The 27,576-nt window shown below is 39.8% G+C and overlaps 1 protein-coding gene across 1 annotated transcript in view; it reads left to right on the top strand.

Annotated features, from left to right (window-relative positions):
* The window catches only part of plk4 (polo-like kinase 4 (Drosophila)), a 43,847-nt gene that overhangs the window by 9,201 nt on the left and 7,070 nt on the right, over positions 1-27,576 (top strand). Inside the window, exons 5-13 of the mRNA XM_073042806.1 lie at positions 2,765-3,800; positions 4,572-4,675; positions 5,509-5,876; positions 8,880-8,984; positions 13,916-14,018; positions 17,402-17,551; positions 19,999-20,129; positions 21,441-21,535; positions 21,706-21,826. Of these exons, the coding sequence (XP_072898907.1) occupies positions 2,765-3,800; positions 4,572-4,675; positions 5,509-5,876; positions 8,880-8,984; positions 13,916-14,018; positions 17,402-17,551; positions 19,999-20,129; positions 21,441-21,535; positions 21,706-21,826 (2,213 nt within the window). The remainder of the gene's footprint in view (positions 1-2,764; positions 3,801-4,571; positions 4,676-5,508; positions 5,877-8,879; positions 8,985-13,915; positions 14,019-17,401; positions 17,552-19,998; positions 20,130-21,440; positions 21,536-21,705; positions 21,827-27,576) is intronic.

Below are 27,576 nucleotides of genomic sequence, written 5' to 3'. Positions count from 1 at the left end.
TGGCACTTGTCCTTGCAAGTGGAACAAATGCTACACCTGTCCCTACACATCCCCCTCACTACCATTCAGGGCCCCAAACAGTCCTTCCAGGTGAGGCGACAACTCAACTGAGTCTGGTGGGGTCATCTATTATATCCAATGCTCATGGTGTGGTCTCCTGTATATTGGTGAGAATCTATGCAAATTGGGAGACTGCTTCATCGAGCACCTATGCTCTTTTCTCCAGAAAAAGTGGGATCTCCCAGTGGCCGCCCATTTTAATTACACTTCCCATTCCTATTCTGACATGTCAACCCATGGCCTCCTCTACTGTTGTGATGAGGCCACACTCAGGTTGGAGGAGCAACACCTGATATTCCGTTTGAGTAACCTCCAACCTGAGTGTGAACATCAATTTCTCAAACTTCCGGTAATGCCACCCCTCCCCTCCCTCCCTTTACCCATTCCCATTTCCCTCTATCACCTTATCTCCTTGCCTGCCCATCACCTCCCTCTGATGCTCATCCCCCTTTTCTTTCTTCCATGGCCTTCTGTCCTATCCTCTCAGATTCCTCCTTCTCTACTTCTCCAGCCCTGTATCTTGAAGAATGAATTGGGTGAAATTGTTATGGGAAACAGAGAAATGGCAGAAGAATTTAATGAGTACTTTAGATCTGTTTTCACTAAGGAAGACACAAGCAATCTCCCAGATGTATGGATGGGCCAAGGACATAGGGTAACAGAGGAAATGAAACAGATTGACATTCGGAAGGAAACGGTGATGAGAAGACTGATGGGACTGAAGGCTGACAAATCCCCATGTCCAAATGGTCTGCACCCTAGGGTACTAAAGGAGATGGCCCTGGAAATTGCAGATGCATTGGTAATCATTTTCCAATGTTCCTTAGATTCAGGATCAGTTCCTGAGGATTGGAGAATGGCTAATGTTATCCCACTTTTTAAGAAAGGAGGGAGGGAGAAAACAGAGAACTATCGACCTGTCAGCCTGACATCGGTGGTGGGAAAGATGCTAGAGTCCATTATTAAGGATGAAATAGTGGCATATCTAGATAGCAGTGATAGGATTGGGCCAAGCCAGCATGGATTTACCAAGGGTAAATCATGCTTGACTAATCTGTTGGAGTTTTTCGAGGATGTAACCAGGAAGTTAGACGGGGGAGATCCAGTGGATGTAGTGTACCTCGATTTTCAGAAGGCATTTGATAAGGTCCCACATAGGAGTTTGGTGGGTAAAATCAAAGCTCAGGGCATCGGGGGGAAGGCAGTGACATGGATAGAAAACTGGTTGGCAGATAGAAAGCAAAGGGTAGCGGTGAATGGTTGTTTCTCGGAATGGCAGGTGGTGACTAGTGGGGTGTCACAGGGCTCGGTATTGGGACCACAGCTGTTTACCATTTACGTTAACGATTTGGATGAAGGCATAGAAAATAACATCAGCAAATTTGCTGATGATACTAAGCTGGGTGGCAGTGTGACATGTGATGAGGATGTTAGGAGAATTCAGGGTGACTTGGATAGGCTTGGTGAGTGGGCAGATACTTGGCAGATGGCGTTTAATGTAAATAAGTGTGAGGTTATCCACTTTGGGAGTAAGAACAGGAAGGCAGATTATTATCTGAACGGTGTAGAGTTGGGTAAGGGAGAAATACAAAGAGATCTCGGAGTCCTTGTTCATCAGTCACTGAAGGTAAATGAGCAAGTGCAGCAGGCAGTGAAGAAGGCTAATGGAATGTTGGCCTTTATTACAAAGGGAATTGAGTACAAGAGCAAGGAAATCCTCGCATTTGTACAGAGCCCTGGTGAGACCACACCTGGAGTATTGTGTACAGTTTTGGTCTCCAGGGTTAAGGAAGGACATCCTGGCTATAGAGGAAGTGCAGCGTAGATTCACGAGGTTAATTCCTGGGATGTCTGGACTGTCTTACACAGAGAGGTTAGAGAGACTGGGCTTGTACACGCTGGAATTAAGGAGATTGAGAGGGGATCTGATTGAAACATATAAGGTTATTAAGGGATTGGATAAGATAGAGGCAGGAAATATGTTCCAGATGCTGGGAGAGTCCAGTACCAGAGGGCATGGTTTGAGAATAAGGGGTAGGTCATTTAGGACAGAGTTAAGGAAAAACTACTTCTCCCAGAGAGTTGTGGGGGTCTGGAAAGCACTGCCTCGGAAGGTAGTGGAGGCCAATTCTCTGGATGCTTTCAAGAAGGAGCTAGATAGGTATCTTATGGATAGGGGAATCAAGGGATATGGGGACAAGGCAGGAACCGGGTATTGATAGTAATTGATCAGCCATGATCTCAAAATGGCGGTGCAGGCTCGAAGGGCCGAATGGTCTACTTCTGCACCTATTGTCTATTGTACCTCTTTCACCAATCAACTTCCCAGCTCTTTACTTGCCCCCTTCCTCCTCTTCTCTCCCCCCCCACTTCCTGGTTTCTCATATCACCTTGTTTTTTTTCCTCCTCTCCCCCCATCTTTTTACTCTGACTCCTCACCTTCTTTTCTCCAGTCCTGATGAAGGGTCTCAGCCTGAAATGTTGACTGTACTGTTTTCCATAGATGCTGCCTGGCCTGTTGAGTTCCTCCAGCATTTTGTGTGTATTGCTTGGATTAACATGCATCTGCAGATTTTTCTCTTGTCTGTGAGTGACATAATTATTTTGAGTTAATAACGGAGGAAGTATGGCAAAAAAGGGGAATAGTTTTAATATATTTTTAAAATTGACATCCATTCTGCTTTTCTTTTTTTTAAATGCACAGCTCGACACTTCATGCATCATATTGTCACTGGAATGTTGTACCTTCACTCACATGGTATATTGCATCGGGACCTCACTCTTTCTAATCTTCTACTTACAAGTGACATGAACATAAAAATAGCAGATTTTGGATTAGCCGCACAGCTGAAAATGCCCAGTGAAAAGCATTTCACCATGTGTGGAACTCCCAATTACATTGCACCGGAGATCGCAACTCACAGTGCTCATGGTCTTGAATCTGATGTGTGGTCTCTTGGGTGCATGTTTTATACTTTTCTGGTGGGAAAGCCACCATTTGACACTGACACTGTTAAAAATACACTGAATAAAGTGATGCTGGCAGATTATGAAATGCCAACATTTGTTTCAAGCGAGGCTCAAGATTTGATCTATCAGCTGCTTCGAAAAAATCCAGCAGATCGCATCAGTCTTTCTAGTATATTGGACCATCCATTCATGATGAAGTGCCCTTCATCCAAAAGTAAAGATCCAACATCTGCAGAGGACTCAATGGATAGTGGACATGCCACAATTTCAACTGCATTTACCACAGGAGCAGGATCTTCTGGTGCTAGTGGCACAGGACGCTTACAGCAGAAAACAAAACAAGTCATAGGACAATTTCTTCCAAATAAAATGTCAGTAATTACTTCACACAATAGTATTATCAATGATACTTCATCCCTAGGATTTAGCATAGAATATCATGGGGAAAGAGCACAAAACACTGAAATTAATAGAGCTGGTCGAGGAAGAACTATACAACATGGAGATGAAGAACGACCCCATTCCCGATGGCTTCGAAGGGCGCACTCTACTGACAGATCTGAAAACTTCCAAAATCAGAAACCTGAAAAACCCAACAGCAGCATAGAGCGCTGTCAATCTGTTGATGCACTGTTAAAGTCAACCAGACATAATCGTGAAAACTTTTATGGAGATAATTATGTAAATATTCCACACTTTAATAGAGAGGTTTCAGATAACGTCGCCACCCAGGACAAGCTTACCATGTCTCCTGTCAAACAGACCACAAAGTAAGTACATCCTTTTTTACCTTCACAACATAACAGAAGACAAACTCTGGATGTTGCAGGATGCAAGTCTAAAGAGAATAAATTAAAATAAATTTGATTTTTTATGTTGGTTTTCATAATGGAAAACACTGGCTAGATATAGGTTACAAACTGTAGACAGTATGCAGTACAAAATACTTTGAATTATTAGGATAATTACCATCTGAAATGTTTAATTTTATCACAAACTGTTTTAAAAATACAAAATCAATGTAATAGCACAGTTTTGGAATTCCTGGCTCAAAGCTTCAGTGATCTAGACTTAATCTTGATCTCCAGTGCTTTCTGTGTGGAGTTTCCACATTCTGTATTTTTTTTCTCTCTCAGATCCCAAAGACGTTGATTGGTGTAGGTTGATAGGAGTTAATGGGTAAAAAGGTTAAAGAGAATTGGGGTTACTCTGAGTTAGGTAGTATAAGCTCATTGGGTCAAGAGGCCTCATTGTATGTCACAAGGAATTGAAAATGATGGAGATCTCTGGAAAAATAGTTTGTCTAATATGTAAAATTAATAATAATTTGTTTAAGAATGAAGAGTGATGTTGCTGATAATCAACAGTGACTTGAAGCAAGGAAAGCCTGGAGGACATTTCAGGGAGACATTTAACACTGATTTTTATCTACCTAAACCTATTGTTGGTAGCTGAGTGATGTTGTTGCTCAACTCAGTGGATTATAAAATATTAATCTGGAGTTGTTGACAAGGCACATCTTTTCTAAATTTTATTCATAGCCCAAGCTTTGCTTACCAGCCTGCCTCCAGTGGACCACTCTTGGAGCAGATATCACAGGCTGGCACAATACAGCACTGGTTTGAAAATAGCCAGCCACATAATGGTAAGTTGCTTTCTTTTGATCTTTCAAAAATATTTTTCTATGTTCTCCCTTGTCCATGGAAGAATTGTTGATAGGGTGAGCTTGAAGTGTAGATATAATCACCCTGTCATTTCAGTGCAAAGTGACTTGATGTTAACAAGCAAACACAAGGAAATCTGCAGATGCTGGAAATTCAAACAACACACAAAATGCTGGTGGAACACAGCAGGTCTCGGCCCAAAACGTCGACAGTGCTTCTCCCTATAGATGCTGCCTAGCCTGCTGTGTTCCACCGGTATATTGTGTGTGTTGTTTGATGTTAACAAATTTGTATTTTAATGGGTTTCACCCCATTCATTGAGGTGCAGTCTGAAACAGCCTGGCTAAGATTAGGAATTTTATAGTCCATTCTGTATTGCTTACTTTCTCTACTTTAGCACCATAAATGGTATTTGCAGCTATGTTGCCTTTTTGTTTTAAGTTGTAACGATGCAACTCAGCTTTGTGAAATGAACTCTTGGTTTGAAATTAAATACAAGGTCTTCAGGATATGTATATTTAAAACCCAAGACCTGAAATATGGATTTTTGCTTCACTAAAGTAGAACTTAGTTTTCTGAAAAATGTTTATAAGTGTATTAGATGGTTAATGCAGTACATTAGAAATACATACCAATGGTGTGATATATTACTTGGGGGAGTTTATGAAAATGTGGGGAGCGTGAAATTGGATTAAGGTTGTATAAGTGGGTTGAAGGATCTGTTTCCATGCTACATCTAACAATGACTCTAAAATCTGCACTGTATTTAGGCAATATTCATTCATGTAGAGTTAATGCAAATCTTATTTCCAAGCTCATTTCAGAAAACCAGTGGATATCAGCACCACTGGTAGCTCTAATGGAATTTTACATGGAAGAAAGCAGACTGTAGATGAGGTTGTATCAACAAATATGTGGGGAAAACAATGCAGCAACAAAATGAAAACTGACGAACTATACTACAAAGATTGCTTCAGAAAACAGATAGATATTCAAAGTTGTGAAGGAGATTCCAGACAATCAGACATGCGGTATGTCTGTCCTCAAGCTGTGAAACAACATGGATTAATAAAACAGGAAAGGCAATCTACTGAATCTCAAAACAAGACATTGTGGGAGTTGGTGTCACCACTGAAAGCTCACAGACTTAAAGCAATCCGGCAAAAAACTAAAAATGCTGTGGTGAGTTTTGCAATTTGTTCTTTATAGCTGCTCATTTTCCAATACTTAATTCTTGATAGCTTCTCGATTAGAGTGGTCCTCCATGGCAGTCAGCCAGTCATGGGGCATTTAAGAGTAACTGCATTGAATCTGATGTTCCACATGGGTTGAAAGTCAGAAAAAGGTTTTCAAATCTTTTTCTCTAAAAGACCTTGGTAAACCAGATTTTAAATAAATAAATTTTATATATATATATATATATATATATATATATATATGTGTGTGTGTGGTGTGTGTGTCACACACACACACACACACCCCCGCCCCCCCCCCCCACCCCAAAGCACCCTTGGTCAAAATCTCAGTTACTGTGAATAGCTAAGCAAGTAAAAGATGACCTGATTTCCAAAAGGCATGAAGTTAAAGATGACACATTTCTTTAATATTTTAAGCAAAATTACTTTTTTATTTACATCTTTTACAGTTTCAAAATAACAAAAAAGGAAAAGGGTCCAAACCAAAAGTTTGGGCACCCTGCATGGTCAGTTCTTAGTAACACCCCTTTTGGCAAGCATCGCAGCTTGTAAAGGCTTTCTGTAGCCAGCTAAAAGTCTTTCAATTCTTGTTTGGGGGATTTTCGCCCATTCTTCCTTGCAAAAGGCTTCTAGTTCTGTGAGATTCTTGGGCCGTCTTGCATGCACTGTTCTTTTGAGGTCTATCCACAGATTTTTGATGATGTTTAGGTCAGGGAACCATGAGGGCCATGGCAGAACCTTCAGCTTGCACCTCTTGAGGTAGTCCATTGTGGATTTTGAGGTGTGTTTAGGATCATTATCCTGTTGTAGAAGCCATCCTCTTTTCATCTTCAGCTTTTTTTTAACAGACTGTGTGATGTTTGCTTCCAGAATTTGCTGGTATTTAATTGAATTCATTCTTCCCTCTACCAATGAAATGTTCCCTGTGCCACTGGCTGCAACACAAGCCCAAAGCATGATTGATCCACCCCTGTGCTTAACAGTTGGAGAGGTGTTCTTCTCATGAAATTCTGCACCCTTTTTTCTCCAAACATACCTTTGCTTATTGCAGCCAAAAAGTTCTATTTTAACTTCATCAGTCCACTGGACTTGTTTCCAAAATGCATCAGGCTTGTTTAGATGTTTCTTTGCAAACTTCTGATGCTGAATTTTGTGGTGAGGACACAGGAAAGGTTTTCTTCTGATGACTCTTCCATGAAGTTCATATTTGTGCAGGTGTTGCTGCACAGTAGAACAGTACACCATCACTCCAGAGTCTGCTAAATCTTCGTGAAGGCCTTTTGCAGTCATACAGGGGTTTTGATTTACCTTTCTACGAATCCTAGGAGTAGTTCTCTCAGAAAGTTTTCTTAGTCTTTCAGACCTCAACCTGACCTCCACCGTTCCTGTTAACTGCCATTTCTTAATTACATTACAAACTGAGGAAACGGCTACCTGAAAATTCTTTGCTTATAGCCTTCTCCTGTTTTGTGGGCATCATTTATTTTAGCTTTCAGAGTACTAGGCAGCTGCTTAGAGGAGCTCATGGCTGCTGATTGTTGGGACATTCTTTGAGGAGTCAGGGTATTTATAAAGCTTTGAAATTTGCATCACCTGGCCTTTCCTAACGATGACTGTGAACAAGCCATAGCCCTAACAAGCTAATTAAGGTCTGAGACCTTAGTAAAAGTTATCTGAGAGCTCAAATCTCTTGGGGTGCCCAAACTTTTGCATGGTGCTCCTTTCCTTTTTTTCATCCTAAAATTGAACAGGTCAAAAATAATACACTAATCTTGCTTAAAATGTTGAAAATAATGTTTCATCTTTAACTTTATGACTTTTGGAGATCAGTTCATCTTCTACTCACTTAATTATTCACAGTAACAGAAATTTTTACCGTGGGTGCCCAAACTTTTGCATGCCATTGTATATGTATGTGTACACACTCACTCACTCACTCACTCACTCCTGAATATGATCTTTATTCCAGGCATGGTTACTTGATTTAAATTTCCCGGCTAACTTAGTAGGAGTCAAATTTGTCTTGGGGTCAGTATTCAAAACCAATGTAGCCATCATAATTGAACCTTATATAGCTAATACAAATTATGAACCAATTTCTTGCTGTTTTGGTTGTCAGCAGAAATATGAAGGCATTACCACATATGTCTACGATGCCATCCTCAGTAGGAAATTTGAATGCTAGACGATGAGGTGGACCAAAATATGCTGATCCTGATGTATCCCAATTAACCAGAATTACCTGATCCACCAAGAACTGTTGAAAGCAACAGATTATTGTGCCATTTTTATTGTGCATGTCAGTTCTGTTTGGTTAAGTGGCCAACATCAAACAGCCAGTTCAGCAATCTCAATTGTGTTAGAAAGTGCTTAGGTCAAGGTGCTGTCAAGCACTGAAATGCACCCATTGTGAATCATAATGAGTACTTTCCTCAAAATTGAATTTTATTTCTATTAGTGTAAGAATTCTGTTGTGAATTTTTGCCAATTTGAAGCCATGTTTTTGTGCCCTGTTAGCCTACTTCAGAAAGAACATAAAAGCAAAGAAGTAAGTGCAAGAAAGAAAGTACAAGTTTGATACCAGAACAGATTATCAAGAAAGAATGAAAAGCTAGGGCTCTTTTTTAAAAAAAAAACGAGAAAAGAGGACTTGGAGATCTTGAGAGATTTTAATGTGTTACACAAGATAGATAAGGATAGAAAGGCTTCTTTTGCAGATATACTATTAACAATCCATAATATTGTCTTAATAAATATAGAATTATGGAGAGCTGTTTATGCTTTGTGGATGCTTCATTAATGGAAGTTGCTATTTACAAAAAAATGCTTGAGGCAATTACTAAAAGGCTGGGATGAGGCAAAAAAAATTGGAAAAAACTCATGTTTAGTCTAAGCATAAGCACCAATTGGCTGAGGCAAAGTACTTTCTATTGTATATTTTATATAATTTGTTTTATTGTACAACAATGACTATTGTTATGTTGTTCAGGTCAGTATTCTTGACTCTGAAGAAGTGTGCATGGAGCTTTTGAAAGGGAGTGGTGCTCAAGAACGTGTAAGGGAAGTACTTAGAATATCCTGCGATGGAAACATGGTATGTTTAAAATTTTTGAGCATTTGCTTTGGTGACTTACTACCGGTACTTTATGCCATTTATTAGAAACGATAATAGCAATTGGGGAAAGAGGGAAAACTTAACACAATTAAAAACAATGGCTTATTTTGATAATTTTCTTCAAATTGTATTATTTTGGTTCTTTAAGTTTTAATGAACTTGCATAACTATATTCAAGCTAATGTAGTAATCCAGGAGTCAGTGAGTGGTGGAAATTGTATATCTTTTACAAATAGTCTTCGATTTACAAAATGGACATGTTTGTGAATACTATTTGCACAAGTTAAATTCCAAAAATCAAAAAAGCTGACTGATGTTCATTTAACTTAGTTTAGTGTATTTCTCAGAACAGAGTGCCACACTATTTTTTTTTTGTAGCAGAAGGTGGATTTGTAAGTCAAGGGTGCATATTCTTAAGACAGGAGTGATGAACCGTTGACATACATGCCAAAGATGTACTTGAAAAAATTTTGTTGGCATGTGGCATGAAGCGCCACCCTTCAATTCTTTAACCCCTGCCCTTAATTTTTTTTAAATACATAATGATTATCTCTACTGCCAAATGCAGCAGCAAACTATTTTCTACAATTCAAGAGCAGTGAGATGTTTTCACAGAAAACGTGCTTGGCGCGAACTAGAAGATTCTGAGATCATGTGACATTGGATGACATGCTTTGAAATCCCGCAGACGTGGTGCACGCATCAATATCTAGATAGTATACAGTTGGGCCAGTTGACCTAGGCTTTGCTTTGGTTAGCTTAAACAGTCAGCGCCCCTCATCCGTGAAGGATTGGTTCCAGGGCCTCCCGCGGATAACAAAAAACACGGATGCCAAGTCCCTTGAATAAAATTGCGTAGTATTTGCATATAGCCTACGCACAGTCTCCTGTATACTTTAAATCATCTCTAGATTACAGTTGGCCCTCCTTATCCGCGAGGGATTGGTTCCGGGACCCCTTGTGGGTACCAGAATTCACGGATGCTCAAGTCCCTTAGTCAACCTGTCTCAATGCGGTGGATCTTGGGACCTAGCGGAACCCCAGACCTTATTCAATCTGTCTCAGTGTGGTTGACATTAGGACCCAGCAGCAGAACTCTGAATCTGCAGTGTTTCTGTTCACGAAAATAATCATGATCACGATTGAAAATAAAGTGGAAATAATAAAGCGATCGGAAAGAGGTGAAATGCCATCGGTCATGGGAAAAGCGTTAGGTCAACGATCGGAACAATTTTAAAGGATAAAGTGAGAAAAGCTCTGCCCCCATGAAAGCTACAATTATTAGTAAGCAACGCAGTGGTTTAATTATTAGGTTTAGGTTAAAGGTCTGTCCCAAGCCTTACAGGCTCATCAGGCCGGTGCTTATGCCGGTTTCCGTGGCGTGAAGCGACTGAGAGTACGAGACTCACCCCAGATAGGACGCTGGTTAACAGTCACATAGTAGGCAGCATTTTGCTGGTACCCATTTTCGGCTGGGTGGACTGGAGCAATGTGTGGTTAAGTGTCTTGCTCAAGGACATAACACGCTGCCTCGGATGGGGCTCAAACTCACGACCTTCAGATCACTAGTCCAACGCCTTAACCACTTGGCCACATGCCACACATTAGGTTCAGGGGTTTTGGGTTTTTGATCCTCCACATCAACCCGGCACAGTGGAGAGCGCTCTTGGGAGTGGTCTGTCAGTCAATCAAACTCGGGAACTTTGTTCCCGAGCCTGGTGCTGAAACATATGTTTTTAAGTGATTTATATGCATAGAAAGGTGAAATATGTACTATATACTAAGACAAACATTTAACTAACTGACGCTAAATGATACCGGATGTACCTGTTCCGACTTATTTAGTAAGAGAACTTCCAATTTTTTTCGATCCCGGTCCACGATAAACCACGCACATCCTCCCATATACTTTAAATCATCTCTAGATTACTTCTAATACCTAATACAATGTAAATGCTATGTAAAATAGTTGTTATACTGTATTGGTTAGGGAATAATGACAAGAAAAAAATGTCTGTACATGCTCGAACAACAAGTGCTGGAAGAGCATTTCCGAGTTTTCGCGATTTGTGGTTGGCTGAATTCGTGCATGCGGATAAGGAGGGCCGACTGTACTTATAATACCTAATACAATGTAAATGCTATGTAAATAGTTGTTATACTGAAATGTTTAGGGAATATTGACAAGAAGAAAAAAATTTACATGTTCCTCTTGCTCACAACACAAGCAACGAACGAGACGCAAGGCGAACAATGATCAAATGACGAGTAAAACTTTTAATCATCTCTAGATTACAGAACTTATAACACCTAATACAATGGAAATGCTGTGTAAATAGTTGTTACACTGTCTTGTTTAGGGAATATTGACAAGAAAAAAGAACTGTGCATGTTCCTCTCGCTCACAACACAAGCAGTGAATGAATGAGACGCCGATTCTCCCGTGATCTTTACATTCTTGAGGCTGTGTGCTTTACATAGCCAGCCAGCCATCTCTTGCTAGTCTTAAACTCTTTTATCTCGCTCTCATCAACCCTGTCACAGTAGTGCTCATAGGGACTAAGAGCTTTTTCACGTACAATTTGACCATCGACAGGGATATGCTTCTGTGACATGTCCTCTAGCCACACAGTCTTTGCAAGCACTTTATCATGAACCAAAGAGACCATTTTTGCTGTTGTAGGGGCAGCACTAACACTTTCACAAATTGTAGCTGCTTTCTGTTTTATTGAGCGAATTTGTTCTTACAAAAGCGATATGCCACTTTTCAAATGATCTAATATTTCTACTTTCTCAGTGAGAGATAGCATTCTTAGCCTTTGAGGTATTGCTTTGACCACATAATTGCTTTTTAAGAGCCATTTTTTCACAGGAACAAAGTAGTAAGTGAATGAGATGTGAGGCGAATAATGCTCGAGCAACGAGTGCTGGAAGAGCACTTACAGGTTTTCTTGATTCACAGTTGGTTGAATTCGCACATGTAGAACTTGTGGATAAGGAGGGCCGACTGTACTTTTCCTTCTGTCATTTGTGACTAAACACTGGATATTCAGTGATGATAAATACTGCAGATAGTTTAGCACCTCCATAAAAAATTTTCAATTGTCTTTAAAAGATTATTATTAATAATTTTTGTGCAATGAATAGAGGTAAATAAGCATCTTTTTAAGAATCCATAATTATTGTTACAAATTCATTAATCAACAATAATCTTTGTTTAAAATTACCATGGCACATGGCGTGAAATTTTTAGATCATTGCCAATTTGGGTACACACTCTCAAAAAAGTCCACTGCCCCTGTCTTAAGGAGCCTTTCAAATCTTATTAAGGAATGGGAGCGGAGCTGGATTAATTCTGGATCATTTAGGAGGCTGAGAGTTTGATCGGCAGGACATACAGGGAGATAGTTACACCCAAGGTTCAAGACTCTGTCAGGAGAGGGAATGGAGATAAGCAGCCAGTGCAGAGTACCCCTTTGGCCATTCCCCTCAACAACAAGTAAACTGCTTTTGATACTGTTGGGAGGGATGATCTAGCAGATGAAAGCCACAGCAGTCAGGTTGTCTGGCATTGAGTTTGGCTCTGGCTCGGAGGAGAAGGAGTGAGATGATATGAGTTGGAGTGACAGGGTTTCATTGGTCAGGGGAACAGACAGGAGATTCTGTGGACAACAAGAAGATTCCCAGATGGTATGTTGCCTCCTAGGTGTCAAGGTCAGGGACATCTTGGATTGAATCCACAACATTCTTAAGTTGGAGGGTGAGTGGCCAGGGATCATGAGTAAGAGGGTGAAGAAGTCCTGCAAAGTGAGTTCAGGGAGTTAGGTTCTAAGTTAAAGGACTGGACCTCCAGGGTTGTGATCTCAGGATTGCTACCTGTACCACGTGCTAGTAAGGCCAGAAAGAGGAAGATTATGCAGTTTAACTCAGCTAAGGAGATAGCGCAGAAGGGAGGGCATTCAAGATAAGCTAGTAAATTGAATTAGACATTATCTTCATTGGAGAAGCAAGAGAATGATAGTAGATGGTTGTCTGTCTGACTGGAGGCGTGTATCTAGTAGTGTGCCATGGGGGTCTGTCTTGGATCTGTTGTTGTTTGTCATCTGTATCAGTGATTGGGATGATAATGTAAACTGGATCAGCAAATATGTGGATGACAGCAAAATTGGGGGTGTAGTGGAAAACAAAGCTTATCGAAGCTTGCATTGGGATCTGGACTAGTTGGAAAAATGGCTGAACAATGGAAGATGGAATTTAATGCAGATGAGTGTGAGGTGTTGTACATTTGGAGGACAAAAGAGAGTAGGACTTGCATGGTGAGCAGGAGGGCATTGAGGAGTTCAGTAGAACACAGAGATCTGGGAATACAGATACATAATTCCTTGAAAGTGGCAACACAGATGGGGTCATAAAGAAAGCTTTTGGCACATTAGTCTTCATAAATGGAAGTATTGAGTACAGGAGTTGTGATATAATATTGAAGTTGTATAAGATGTTAATAAGATTAAAAGAATGCAGAGAAAATTTATGACGATGTTGCCAGCGCTTGACCTGAGTTATAGGGAAAGGTTGAATAGGTTAGGACATTATTCCCTAAGGGGTAGAAGACCGAGAGGAGATTTAATGGAGGTATAAAAAAATTAAGAAAAGTTTAGGTTGGGTAAATGTAAGCAGGCTTTATCCACTAAGGTTGGGTGAGATGAGAACTAGAGGTTAAGAGTGAAAGGTGAAATATTTAAGGGGAAGAGGAGGGGCAACTTCTTCACTCAGGGTGGTGAGAGTGTGGAACAAGCTGCCAGCAGAAGTAGTGAATGTGGTTTCTCTGAATCTAATCCTGTAACAATCTCTTATGTATTCTATTTTTGAAATAAGATTTTATATATAACATTTTTAACAATTAATCTATGCAGATCCATATTTACCATCCTAATGAGGGAAGAGGTTTCCCAATAGACAACAGACCACCATCTCCACCAGAGGAAGTATTTGTTTACAGTTTTGATGACTTACCAGGTATCCATTATTACTTACATTACTTGATGAAGAGGTGGGAATTAGAGAAGGCTGCCGGGATGAGTGGTACTAGTTTAAAGAGCTAGTTAGAGCATGACAGTGAGATTTATGGTATAGTGGTTGTGTTCTTAACCAGTGCCTTCAATATGGGAGCAAATTGTACCACTGCGAATAGCGAATTTATAATTAGTTAATTAAACAAACTTTAATTTAAAAGGTTAGGATCCATAGTGGTACCAAAAACAAGTGGATTATCTTTTTATTAATTCTATTTCAGATAAGAAGTCTAGTGACTGTCTATGATGTGCAGTTCCAGTCTGGCAAAAGTCTATACTGCTCAGTAATATAGCAAGACTTCATATAGTTAAAATGTATTAATCAAATGTAGGGCAGCAATTTAGGAAGACGGCTCACTATAAAATCCTTAAGGGCACACTGAGATAGCCTAAGTGCACAGCCTTGCTAGTGATGCCCAAACCAAGAGATGCAAACATTACTAACCTGCACTCATCAAAAGTTCAAGGGTCAGTATCTTGTCAAAGTATGCATGTACAATACATCTCAGATATTTGTCTTCTCCAAATAGCCATGAAGGGCCACACAAGTTGATGAAAGATGGAACATCAACGCCACCCTCCTCCCCTAGCACGGAAAAGGAAAACTCACAGACCCCAAAATTCCCCCACCCCCTCCCTGCAGAAATAAAACAGCAACAATAACAATCCCTGACTCCGTCACTCAAAAAAAAACAGCAACAGTAGCATCAAAGGCAACATGAGTGAATTTGCAAATGCTGGAAATAAATAAAAACACAAAATGCTGGCAGAACTCAGCAGGCCAGACAGCATCTATGGGAGGAGGTAGTGACGACGAAACAACGTCACTACCTCTTCCCATAGATGCTGTCTGGCCTGCTGAGTTCTGCCAGCATTTTGTGTTTTTAACAGTAGCATCAATTTCTCCCCACAGCCCCTTCTTACACACGAAAAATTAAAGGATCACCCACCCACCAATTTGCTGTAAGAAAGAAAACACTGAAAAATTGAAGGAAACCAATATAAATTACAGTCCAATAATCACATAAATCACAAAAAGATAAAGAATAAAAATATATATACTATGGTATGCTGTCCTCTCCTATCAGATTCCTTTCTCTTCAGCCCTTTGCCTCTTCCATCTATCACCTCCTAGCTCAGGTGTTCCCAACCCCTTGGTTAATGGTAGGGGTCCATGCATAAAAAAAGGTTGGGAACTCCTGTCCTAGATTTTCACATCATTCCCTTTCATCCATCCTTCCCTTTCTCACCTGAACTCAACTGTCAGTTTATGCTCTTTCCCCTCCCCCTACCTTTTTATTCTGGTTTTTGCTGTCTTCCTTTCCAGTCTCGATGAAGGGTTTCAACCTAAAGCATCGACTGTTCATTTCCATTCATTGATACTGCTTGACTTACTGAGTTCCTCCAGCATTTTGTGTGTTGCTCAAGTTTTTAAAGAATTTCATATTGCTCCAATAAATCAGTTTCCTCTAATATTTGGACTGGTTGATTTGAATCCATTTTGAAATCTGTATATGGATGGAAAATTTCAATCATTGAATGAGAGTTAATATTGGACAAATTTTAAATTATTCTTCAAATCTACTTATTTTTTTAATCCTTTTGGATGTCGGAAACGTTTACCCGAATATCCTGTTTATTCCATCGTATGTAGTAAGAAAGAATATTAACTGATTTCTAGCAACCCAATTTGTTTTAAAAAAATGAGTGTACAGTATATGTTCAGGTTATTAACGGGAAAGATTGTATACAAGCTCAGTGTTATTAAGATACAAGCTTAGTGGCCTTTTGCCTTTTATCATTTGAATAATAACATTTTTACATACTATTTTGTGATGTCATGGTTGATGAGCAAACGTTCTGTGATTCTATTTAACATGTAGTATGGCATGCATCAAATGAATTCTGGAGTATAACAACATGCTTTACAAATATTATAGTTATTATTTGAGTATTCAAATCTTAGAAGTAAATAGTTTAGATAGATAGATAGATAGATACTTTATTCATCCCCATGGGGAAATTCAACTTTTTTTCCAATGTCCCATACACTTGTTGTAGCAGAACTAATTACATACAATACTTAACTCAGTAAAAAAAAATGATATGCATCTAAATCACCATCTCAAAAAGCATTAATAATAGCTTTAAAAAGTTCTTAAGTCCTGGCGGTAGAATTGTAAAGCCTAATGGCATTGGGGAGTATTGACCTCTTCATCCTGTCTGAGGAGCATTGCATCAATAGTAACCTGTCGCTGAAACTGCTTCTCTGTCTCTGGATGGTGCTATGTAGAGGATGTTCAGAGTTATCCATAATTGACCGTAGCCTACTCAGCGCCCTTCGCTCAGCTACCGATGTTAAACTCTCCAGTACTTTGCCCACGACAGAGCCCGCCTTCCTTACCAGCTTATTAAGACGTGAGGCGTCCCTCTTAATGCTTCCTCCCCAACACGCCACCACAAAGAAGAGGGCGCTCTCCACAACTGACCTATAGAACATCTTCAGCATCTCACTACAGACATTGAATGACGCCAACCTTCTTAGGAAGTACATTCGACTCTGTGCCTTCCTGCACAAGGCATCTGTGTTGGCAGTCCAGTCTAGCTTCTCGTCTAACTGTACTCCCAGATACTTGTAGGTCTTAACCTGCTCCACACATTCTCCATTAATGATCACTGGCTCCATATGAGGCCTAGATCTCCTAAAGTCCACCACCATCTCCTTGGTCTTGGTGATATTGAGACGCAGGTAGTTTGAGTTGCACCATATCACAAAGTCCTGTATCAGTTTCCTATACTCCTCCTCCTGTCCATTCCTGACACACCCCACTATGGCCGTGTCATCAGCGAACTTCTGCACATGGCAGGACTCTGAGTTATATTGGAAGTCTGATGTGTACAGGGTGAACAGGACCGGAGAGAGTACAGTTCCCTGCGGCGCCCCTGTGCTGCTCAAATCTTAGAAGTAAATAGTTTAAGCAACAATTGTGTGATAAACTGTAATATTTCAGTTAATGCTATTCCATCAAATAAATATACTTAAGCAAACATTTTTAAACAAACATCTGTGCCTGAGCAGTATACCTCTAGCTGTTGCACTCTGTTGAAAGATCATTAATTTTAAATATTGTGCTTTCAATGTATCATGCTGTTTCCAACATTTTGTTTTTATTTCAAGTTTCCAACATTACATTCAAAGCAAAATCAAAATACTGGTACTCTTTGGTTAGAGAATGTTAAATTTGGTTGTTTCAAAAATTGGACAGAAGTCCATAATACAAAAAATCATTCTTACATTAGTTCCACTGTTCCCATACTTGGTTTCAGAAATCTATTGGAAGAAGTATCAGTATGCATCAAAGTTTGTTCAGTTGGTGAGATCCAAAACTCCAAAGATAACACTGTACACTAAGTATGGCAAATGTATGTTAATGGAGAATGGCCCACAAGCTGATTCTGAAGTCTGTTTTTACGATGGTAAGTCTTACATACTTAATCTATGCTTATGCTTGCATGTAGACTTTCTTGTTTTCATTTCATAGAAATCTTTGGCTTGCAAGGAACAGGTGATTCCCGATATCACTGCTGGCCACGCCACAGTTATTGGCTGCAAATTTTGGCTTTTGGCACTTAAAGGGTGCCTCCAATTATTTTAAAATCTGCTGAATGTTTCTGTCTCCATCGATTAATGGATTTTCAGGCTCCCATTGTTTCTAGATACACTTTCTTTATATAAAAAATACTTGTCTTTAAATTACTTTAAATCTATATCCTAGAGTTATTGATCTCAATGCTAAAGGAAATGGGCCCTTCCTTTGTATTTATCAACCATTATACTCAATTAAGTCTCTCCTCAATGCCTTGCATTCTGAGTTAAATTTGGAATATTCTTGGGGCAACAAGGAAGAAGCAGAGTTTGCAAAATGAATAGGTTGAAAGGATGAGAATCTGAGATTATTGATTTTGTTGAAGAATTGAAAAACTAACTTGTAAATGCTGAGAATCTTTCATTGTTATACAGAAGGATCTTGTACTTTTGGAAACCAGTTACTATAATTGCAAATTAATAGCAAATTATTGGGAAGGCAAATGGTTTGTTGCCTGTTATTGCAAAGTAGTTGAAGTATAAATTAGGCAAGCACACATAGAATATTCCCAACAGTTTTAGTATCTGAACTAGACTGCATATACAGTAGAGGCAACGAGATGTATAGTAAAGCTAAATTCTGATGGCTTGTCATCCTGCTCACTTGGAGTGTGACTAGAGGCCTAAAGTGCTAGCTAGGTGTACAGCCAGAGCTAGAGCAGGGGTCTGAGTACTTGTACGTACATTTCCCGTGCCTTTTAAATTCACTGGCTTTGCTGGAAAATGTATTACACTAGCATGTAACGTAAAAAGTAGTGAAATAAAAGTGCATTTGGTGATAATAGGAATAACATCCATTGGTGTGGAAATTCTGATACTCTGGCACTGGCCAAAGTTCTAAGTGTGTTTGACTGTAAGAGTTTTATTGTACTAGATTGGTTCCTAGAATGAAAAGTGTTATAAGATGAGAGATCAAATGAGATTGAACTGTAAAGATCTCAATGAGATATACAAGAATTAGAGAATCTGATGCTCAGTAGTTTAAGCCTTAGAATTAGGGAATTAATCATTTAGGACTTGGATGAGAAGATATTTTTATTTCATAAGGTGGAGTATTTTTAATATTTTCTATGTCTGTATTCAGCCATAAAGCACATTCCAGACTGAGATTTTAAGATTTCTGTGCAGTAAGAGAATTGAGGAAATCGAAGAATTGAACAGAAAATAGGATTTGGTGTGAAGAATCAACCATAACATTATTGGATGATGGAGCAGGCATGACTGATGAAACAAACTTTTATTTGTCATTTTAAATCTATAGTTGGTAGATCCTTTATTGAATGTGATTACCAGAACTGTACAGTACTTCAGCTGTATAAAACTAATCAGGCCACAACTTAAACTTGACTGCTCCTACAGCCAGTCAAGTATCTTGAAGGCTTTCATAACCACCTAACTTTCATCTCTTACCTTTTCTAGAGATTTGTGGTCCACTGTTTCTTTAGAGTTCTCATTGTAAGATTTATTAAGTATGTCTGTCTTGGTTGCCCTCCCCAAATGCATTGCATAATACCTCAGGCTAACTTTTCTCACCTCTCTGTACTTTTGTCTAGGTGATTGATATACAATATTACTGCACTGTACACTTTCTATAACCAAATTTAGCACTAACTGGAAACATCTTGATCATAGCTCCTATCAACGTTCCTTCTATTTTTTTTTACAGTTGCACTGACTATCCATTGCTCTGAGCAGGACATTTTTACACAGCCTGAAAACTGCACAGCGCTTTAATTTTTTTTGTAATATGTATACTATGAATAGTTAGAATGAAAATCGACTTTATTAATTGAAGGATATAATGAAATATGATACAACAAAGAAAATCTTCCACGTTTCATAAACTTTTTCTCAATCTGACTTTGTTCCAGCTGTGCAGGACAAAGGCTATGTGCGCAAGAGCATTTCAGTTACTGTGTGACTGCACACCTGTGCAGCTTAGAGGGAACACTGGTCTTCCAGGCTATATCATTGATGTGGATCGTAAAGCAAAGGAGCTAGAAATGAGCTCTACAAAATGCCACTGCATTGAGCCACTTGTCACTAAGACAACTGTGTATTTCCTGCTATATAGACTGTATCAGACCTTTGTTAGGATGCTGTGAGCTTTTGCTTTTTTGAACAGTCTACCATGCAGGATTTGTTAAGGTCTTTCTAAAATTAATGTTAAGTGTAGCGAATGTTCTCTTCATTAACTCTGCTGATTATCTCCAATTTACTGGACCTGATCTGAGCTGACCATCCTTGATTAATTAAACTCAATAAAATTGCTTAACAGGAGCAAAAGTTAATAAGACGTCTGAGTTTATTCGTGTCATAGAAAAATCTGGGAAATCACACACACTTAAAGGAGGGAAAATAAATGACTTGGATGAAGAAATAAAATATTATGTGGAACATGCGCATGAGGTAAGGCTATTATCCTTGAAGCTCAGTTAAACTCCAATAATCTGGCATCCTTGGATTTTGAGAGTGACAGACGTTCAGATTTTCTGAAATGTTGAATGTTACTCTTATGAATATCCAAACAGTTTAATTTAACTTTTTGTTTAAACATGTTTCACAATAGTATGAAATTTGTGATCATGCGGTGAATCTGATGAATTTAACTGGAGCAGGAAATATAGAAGTGAGTGGGCCCGACCAACTCATGTTCCAGATCCCAACCCTGGTTCTTGTTACACGCCTAGCTCAGAGTCTAAATCCTGGCCCTGGCTGCACTTCAGATCTTCCTGGCGCTGGACTCCCAGCCTAGTTCACTTTGGGACCCCTTCCTCTCATTTCAGAACAATGAGAGAGCTGGATTTTTGAACAATTGGATGTTTGGTTATCAGAGTTTTACTGTAATAGTTTTTTTACTGAATTGAATGTTCATAAGCATTTTCTTTTTTTTAATAATTTGATGTAATTTATATAAATTCTAGTCTAGCTAGGATATGTATAATCTAGAACATCATTGTACTTCATTTTATGGTCTTATAACTGATTGTCTCTTGTGTCTTGATTCATCTGAATGAAACAAAGATAAGGACAAAGCATTTTCTTTCCAGATTTTATTTAACCAAGATTAAATTTATCTATATCAAGTATCTATGAAGCATATTTTAACTATATCTACAGCAATTGTCAACCACTCAGCAAAGATCTTTAGGGTAAAAATGAATGTTTTTTTATTAAGTTAACGTGGTCTTAAATTATTGAAGCTCTATTTTATTAATAAGTCCAGTAAGCTGCTTGTTAATGTTTAGTAATAGAGATGGGAAGCAAAAATACAGAACCTATCATCATACAAAGTTCATTTTGAAGGTAATTATAAATTATTGGCTCAGCAAGATTCAATTTGGGAATAGCCTTTATTTTAATAAGATCACCATTATGGATACCTGCTTATCAGTACCCAGTAGTTCTACATTAAAGTCATGATACTGATTTTGATGGGTGCAGAAATTTTTATGTTATTATATCCAAATTGGCTATCTTGACCTTGAAGAAAAGTAGTTTCATAAGTTAAACTGTTCTATCTATTCAAATTTTATACTTAAAATTAGTAAGACTTCAATTTGTTAATGCTCAACATGATTCCAATAGTTGGAAAAATACTTAAGGGTATGCAGTATGAAGGTTTTATTGATTAAAGTAAATGAGCATAACAAAACTGAAATTGAATAACAATTATACTAAGTTATTTTGTTTAACTTTATATAATGTTGTGTCCCATAGGCTTATCAGACTTGTCAAGATCTGGAATCAATCATTGCTGAACAAGAAGGAAGAAAGGGAAAACAGATGTCATTTTTCCCTATAATTATTGGAAGGTAAAAATATTTACTAATTAATATACTAGCAATGTACATAATTCAGAATGTTTTGGAAATGAAAAGTGCATTTGAAGGCACTATTGGGACAGGAAAGTCTTAAAGAACCTTTTTTAAATGGTAATTTATTGAATTGCTCACTATCTAATAAGTTTTATTACCTATAATAGGCGGCCTGCAAACATAGATTCCATGCTACCCCCAACTCCTACATTGGATCCAAAACGTGCATTGCAGGAGCAACCACTGATTCAAAATAGAACTAACCAGACTGTAAGCATTAGTCCCTCGGTAAGCAAACATTTGTTTATTATTTGCATGAAACAAGCAGCTTCTGCATACCAGATTGTAATGTCAATTTAGAAAGAGATGTGTTTTTGCCACTCACTTCAACTCTCCCTCTCATTCCCATTCGGATATGTCCATACATGGCCTCCTCTACTGCCATGATGAGACCAAAATTCGGTTGGAGGAACAACATCTCATATACCGTCTGGGTAGTCTCCAGACCCTTGGTATGAACATCAAATTCTCCAACTTCTGGTAATTCCCTCCCCCTCCCTTCCCCATCCCACCTCTACTCTGTCTCCTCTTCTAGCTCCCTACCACCTCTCATGACTCTGCCTTCTTCTACTACCCATAGTGCTTTCCCCTTAGATTCCTTCTTCAGCTCTCCTGCTTATCCCCTCCCTGCTTCCCCTCCCCCACCCCTTGATCTTTCCTCTGATTGATTTTCCACCCTCCCCCCACCTTCTTTATAGGGCCCCTGTCCCCTCCTTCTTTAGTCCTGACAAAGGGTCTCAACCCAAAACGTTGACTGCTTCTTTCAACAGATGCTGCCCGACCTGCTGAGTTCATCCAGCTTGTTTGTACATCTTGATTTGACCACAGCATCTGCAGTGCACTTTGTGTTTTTCTGTGGCGGGTTAAGGTTGATCTTGAGATTGCACTCACTTCTATCATTTAGGCTAATATTAAGATTTGGTAGAGCAATATGATATATTAAAAGCTCTAAATGGATTGGTTCCATGCTGCTTGGAGCTTTCTTTGCTGTGATACATGCTGATAATTTGTATCTGAAATGTGAGAATACTTCAAAACAATAAGTGAAGGTCTTGTTTGATTCAGTGGTTGTAAGAAACTTCAGCACTTTTCATTGGTACAAATTTCCCATCCAGTCTTCCAGTTACTCAGAGCACAACAAAATTAATCTTATGATCTGCACAAACTTGGAAATGTAAACTAGGAAACATATTTTCAGGGAAGTGCACGGGTGGAAATGTGGAGTTTGTTTAGGGAGCATTGCATGGGGTTCTGATAGGTTTGTCCCATTGATGCAGGAAAAGGGTGGAAGGATTAATGAGCCATGGTTGACAAGAGAGGTAGAATATTTCGTCAAGAGGAAGAAGGAAGCTTATTTAATGCTTCAGAAAGAAAAAACACAGCTGTTGGTGAGTTGTAAGGTAGCCAGGAATGAGATTAAGAAGGGATTTAGGAGAGTTAGAAGGGGAAATAAAAAGGCTTTAGGAAAACCCCAAAGTGTTCTACATGTTTGTGAAGAACAGGAGAATGACTAGGGTTGAAGGTGGGAGTGCTGAGGAATAAAGGGGGAAATGTGCCTGGAGTCAGAGGAATTAGGAGACGGTTCTTAATGAATACTTTGCTTCATTGTTCAGCAGTGAGAGGAGTATTGTGAGAGACTATTTTGCTGGAGCATGTTGAGGCTAATAAAAGGACAGTATTGGAGCTTTTAAAAAAACATTAGGATAGATAAGTCCCTGGACTGAATAGGATATACCACTGTTTATTAAGGGAAGCTACACAAGAAATTGCTGGGATGCTGACAATTATCTTTGTGTCTTCACTGGCCACAGGAGTAGTGCAAGATATACTTTGTAAGATCGAACTTGAAGGCAGCGTACAAAGTTCTTAGCAGGATTCTTAACAGTGTGGAGTCACAGGGTTCTTGGGTCTAAGTCCATTGATCCTTCAAAGTTGCTGCACAAATTGGTAGAGTGGTTAGAAGGTGTATGGTGTGGTCAGCAAACTAAGTTCAAAAGCCATAAGTAAAGTTGCAACTTTATAAGATTCTGGTTAGGCCACACTTGGAGTATTGTGTTTAATCCTGATCGTCTCATCATAGTATGGATGTGGAAGCTTTAGGGAGGATGCAGAAGAGATTTACCAGGATGCTGCCTGGATTAGAAGAAGTATTTTGAGGAAAATGAGGTATTTTCTCTTTGAAGTGAAGGAGAATGAGAGGTGACTTGATAGAGGTTTTTAAGATGTTAAAAGGCATAGAAAGGTCAGCACATTTAGGTGACTTGATAAAGGTGTTTAAGATGATAAAAGGCATAGAAAGAGCCTATACTGTGCTATAATGTTCTGTGTTCTAAGTCAGGGTCAGGGATGTCTCGGATCAGGTCCACAAGAATTCTAAAGGGGGAGGGGGAGCAGCCAGAAGTCTTGGTACATATTGACACCAATGACATAGGTAGGAGGTCCTGAAGAGAGATTTTAAGGAGCTAGGTAGAAAGCTGAACAGCAAGACCTCCAGGGTAGTAATCTTTGGTTTGTTGCCTGTATCATGTGCCAGTGAGGGTAAGAATAGGATGATTTGACAGATAATGCATGGCTGAGGAACTGGTAGGGGACGGGTTCAGATTTCTGCATCATTGGGACCTCTTCTAGAGAAGATGTGAGCTGTATAGAAGTGACGGATTACACCTGAACCTGAGGGGCAACCAGTATCCTTGTGGTCAGGTTTGCTAGAGCTGTTTGGGAGGATTTAAACTAATGTGTTAAGGGGATGGGAATGGAGTGATTGGGCTGAGGACAGGGTAGTTGGTTTACAAACACAGGCAGTCCTACTGGCAAGGACAGGCTGATGATGCTGCAAAATTTCAGTCAACAGGATGAGCTGCAATGTAAAAAGGGACAAACCTGAAAAGGATGATGAATACAGTACTGAAGGTGTTATATTTAAATGCACACAGTATATGGAACAAGGTAGATGAACTTGTAGCACAGTTACAGTTTGGCATATATGATTTTGTGGCCATCACTGAATCATGGCTGAAAGAAGATTATAGCTGGGAGCTTAACATCCAAGGATATACTTTTTATTGAAAGGGTAGGCAGGGTGGTGAGATAGCTCTGTTAATAAAAATTGAAATCAAATCATTAGAAAGAGGTGACATAGGATTGGATGGTGTAGAATCATTGTGGGTAGAGCGCTGGCAACCCTTGGTGTTCTTCAGCAAGCACCTACCTAGCAGAGAGAGAAAAAAATAATAATAAATAAACAAGTAAATCAATTACGTATATTGAATAGATTTTTTTAAATGTGCAAAAACAGAAATACTGTATATTAAAAAAAGTGAGATAGTGTCCAAAACTTTAAAGTCCATTTAGGAATCACATGGCAAAGGGGAAGAAGTTGTTCCTGAATTGCTGAGTGTGTATTGCTTCAGACTTCTGTATCTCCTACCTGATGGTAACAGTGAGAAAAGGGCACGCCCTGGGTGCTGGAGGTCCTTAATAATGGATGCTGCCTTTCTGAGACACTGCTCCCTAAAGGTGTCCTGGGTACTTTGTAGGTTAGTACCCAAGATGGAGCTGACTAGATTTACAACCTTCTGCAGCTTCTTGCAGCCCTGTGCAGTAGCCCCTCCATACCAGACAGTGCTGCAGCCTGTCCGAATGCACTCCATGGTACAACTATAGAAGTTTTTGAATGTATTTGTTGACATGCCAAATCTCTTCAAACTCTTAATAAAGAATAGCCGCTATCTTGCCGCCTTTATGACGACATTGATACGTTGGGACCAGGTTAGATCTCCAGAGATCTTGACACCGAGGAGCTTGAAGTTGCTTAGTCTCTCCACTTCTGATCCCTCTATGAGGATTGGTATGTGCTCCTTCGTCTTGCCCTTCCTGAAGTCCACAATCAGCTCTTTTGTCTTACTGACGTTGAGTGCCAGGAGTTGGTGTTTGAGCTATGCCTAGTCACACAGTCATGTGTATACAGAGAGCAGAGCAGTGGGCTAAGCACACACCCCTGATGTGCACCAGTGTTGATCGTCAGCGAGTAGGATATGTTATCACCAATCCACACAGACTGTGGTCTTCTGGTTGGGAAGTGGAGGATCCAATTGCAGAGGAAGGTACAGAAGTCCAGGTTTTGCAACTTCTCAATCAGGATTGTGGGAATGATGGTATTAAATGCTGAGCTGTAGTCAATGAACAGCATCCTGATGTATGTGTTTGTGTTGTCTAAGTGGTCTAAAGCCGTGTGGAGAGCCATTGAGATTGCATCTGCCATTGACCTATTGTGGTGATAGGCAAATTGCAATGGGTCCAGGTCCTTGCTGAGGCAGGAGTTCAGTCTAGTCATGACCAACCTTTCAAAGAGTTTCATCACCGTCAATGTGAGTGCTGCCAGCGATAGTTGTTAAGGCAGTTCACATTATTATTCTTTGGCACTGGTATAATTGTTGTCTTTTTGAAAGCAAGTGGGAACTTCTGCCTGTAGCAGTGAGAGGTTGAAAATGTCCTTGAATACTCCTGCTAGTTGGTTGGCACAGGTTTTCAGACCCTTACCAGGTACTCCATTGGGATCTTCCACCTTGTGAGGGTTCACTCTCTTTAAAGATAGTCTAACATCAGCCTCTGAGACAGAGATCACAGGGTCATCAGGTACAGCAGGGATACTCACAGCTGTAGTTGTGTTCTCCCTTTCAAAGTGTGCATAGAAAGCGTTGAATTCATCTGGTAGTGAAGCATCGCTGCCATTCATACTATTGGGTTTCGCTTTGTAAGAAGTAATGCCTTGCAGACCCTGCCGGAGTTGCCATGCATCTGATATCGCCTCCAACCTTGTTCGAAATTGTCTCTTCGCCCTTGAAATAGCCCTCTGCAAATCATACCTGGTTTTTTGGTACAGGCCTGGGTTGCCAGACTTGAATGCCACAGATCTAGCCTTCAGCAGATGACGTACCTCCTGCTTCATCCACGGTTTTGGTTTGGGAATGTACAGTAGGCACACACTCATCCACACAGGTTTTAACTGCAACATTCTCATCCAGGTCCAAAGATGAATTGCTGAATACAGTCCAGACAACCAATTCAAAGCAGTCCTGTAGGCACTACTGTGCTTCCCTTGTCCAAACCTTCTTGGTCCTCACTGCTGGTGCTGCAGTCTTCAGTCTCTGCCTTTACTCGGGGAGTAGAAGTACTGCTTGAAACCATGGATGAACAGAGAGCCAATCTCTACTGGTCCAGGCCTGTAAAGTGTAAATTGGATGACCTTGACCTATCCAGGAAATTCATTATAACTTTTATAAAGCAATCTGAGATGCCAAGAGACAATAGCAGTGCAAACATGAGTCCCAGATAAGCTGTCAGTTGTGGCAAGGCTTGCATGCTGTAATGAACTACAACTGATCCTGAGAGAGAACCTGCAGAAAGTATGTGTGGCCCAGCTAGAGTCCTCAGCTACTGTATATCCTGCAAGAATCAGCTAGTGGAAGGAAGTACTTGTGGATAGTTTTAACCTCTCCCTTTTCTAATCTGAGATTCCCACCAGCTTTAAGATCACTACCACTCTAGTGCCAACAAAAATGGTGACATACCTTAATTACTGTTGCCTGGTGTCTCCGAGAGCCACCATTATGAAATGCTTCAAGAGGTTGGTCACAACACATATCACCTTCAGCCTCCTAGGCAACTTTGACCCACTGTAATTTGCTTACTGCTGAAACAGACAAAGCCAGGATCACAGAGAATGCCATCTTCCTGGCCCTACACTCATCTCTAGAGCATCTTGATAACAAAGACAACTTTGTCATAGTCACAAGGCCTTCAATACCATAGTTCCAAATAAACTCATCTACAGGCTCCTCTCCTGAACCTAGGACTTGCACTTCAATTTGCAAGTGGATCTTTGACTTCCTAACCAATGGACTGCAATCTGTAAAGATAAGCTGTAACACCTTCACCACAATTATCCTCGGCGCTGGTGTCCCACAAGTTCTCAGCCC

This window comes from Hemitrygon akajei, chromosome 4 (genome assembly GCF_048418815.1).
Source record: "Hemitrygon akajei chromosome 4, sHemAka1.3, whole genome shotgun sequence".
Taxonomy (NCBI): domain Eukaryota; kingdom Metazoa; phylum Chordata; class Chondrichthyes; order Myliobatiformes; family Dasyatidae; genus Hemitrygon; species Hemitrygon akajei.
Note: the sequence above shows the minus strand (reverse complement) of the source record. Positions and strands in the feature narration are given on the sequence as shown.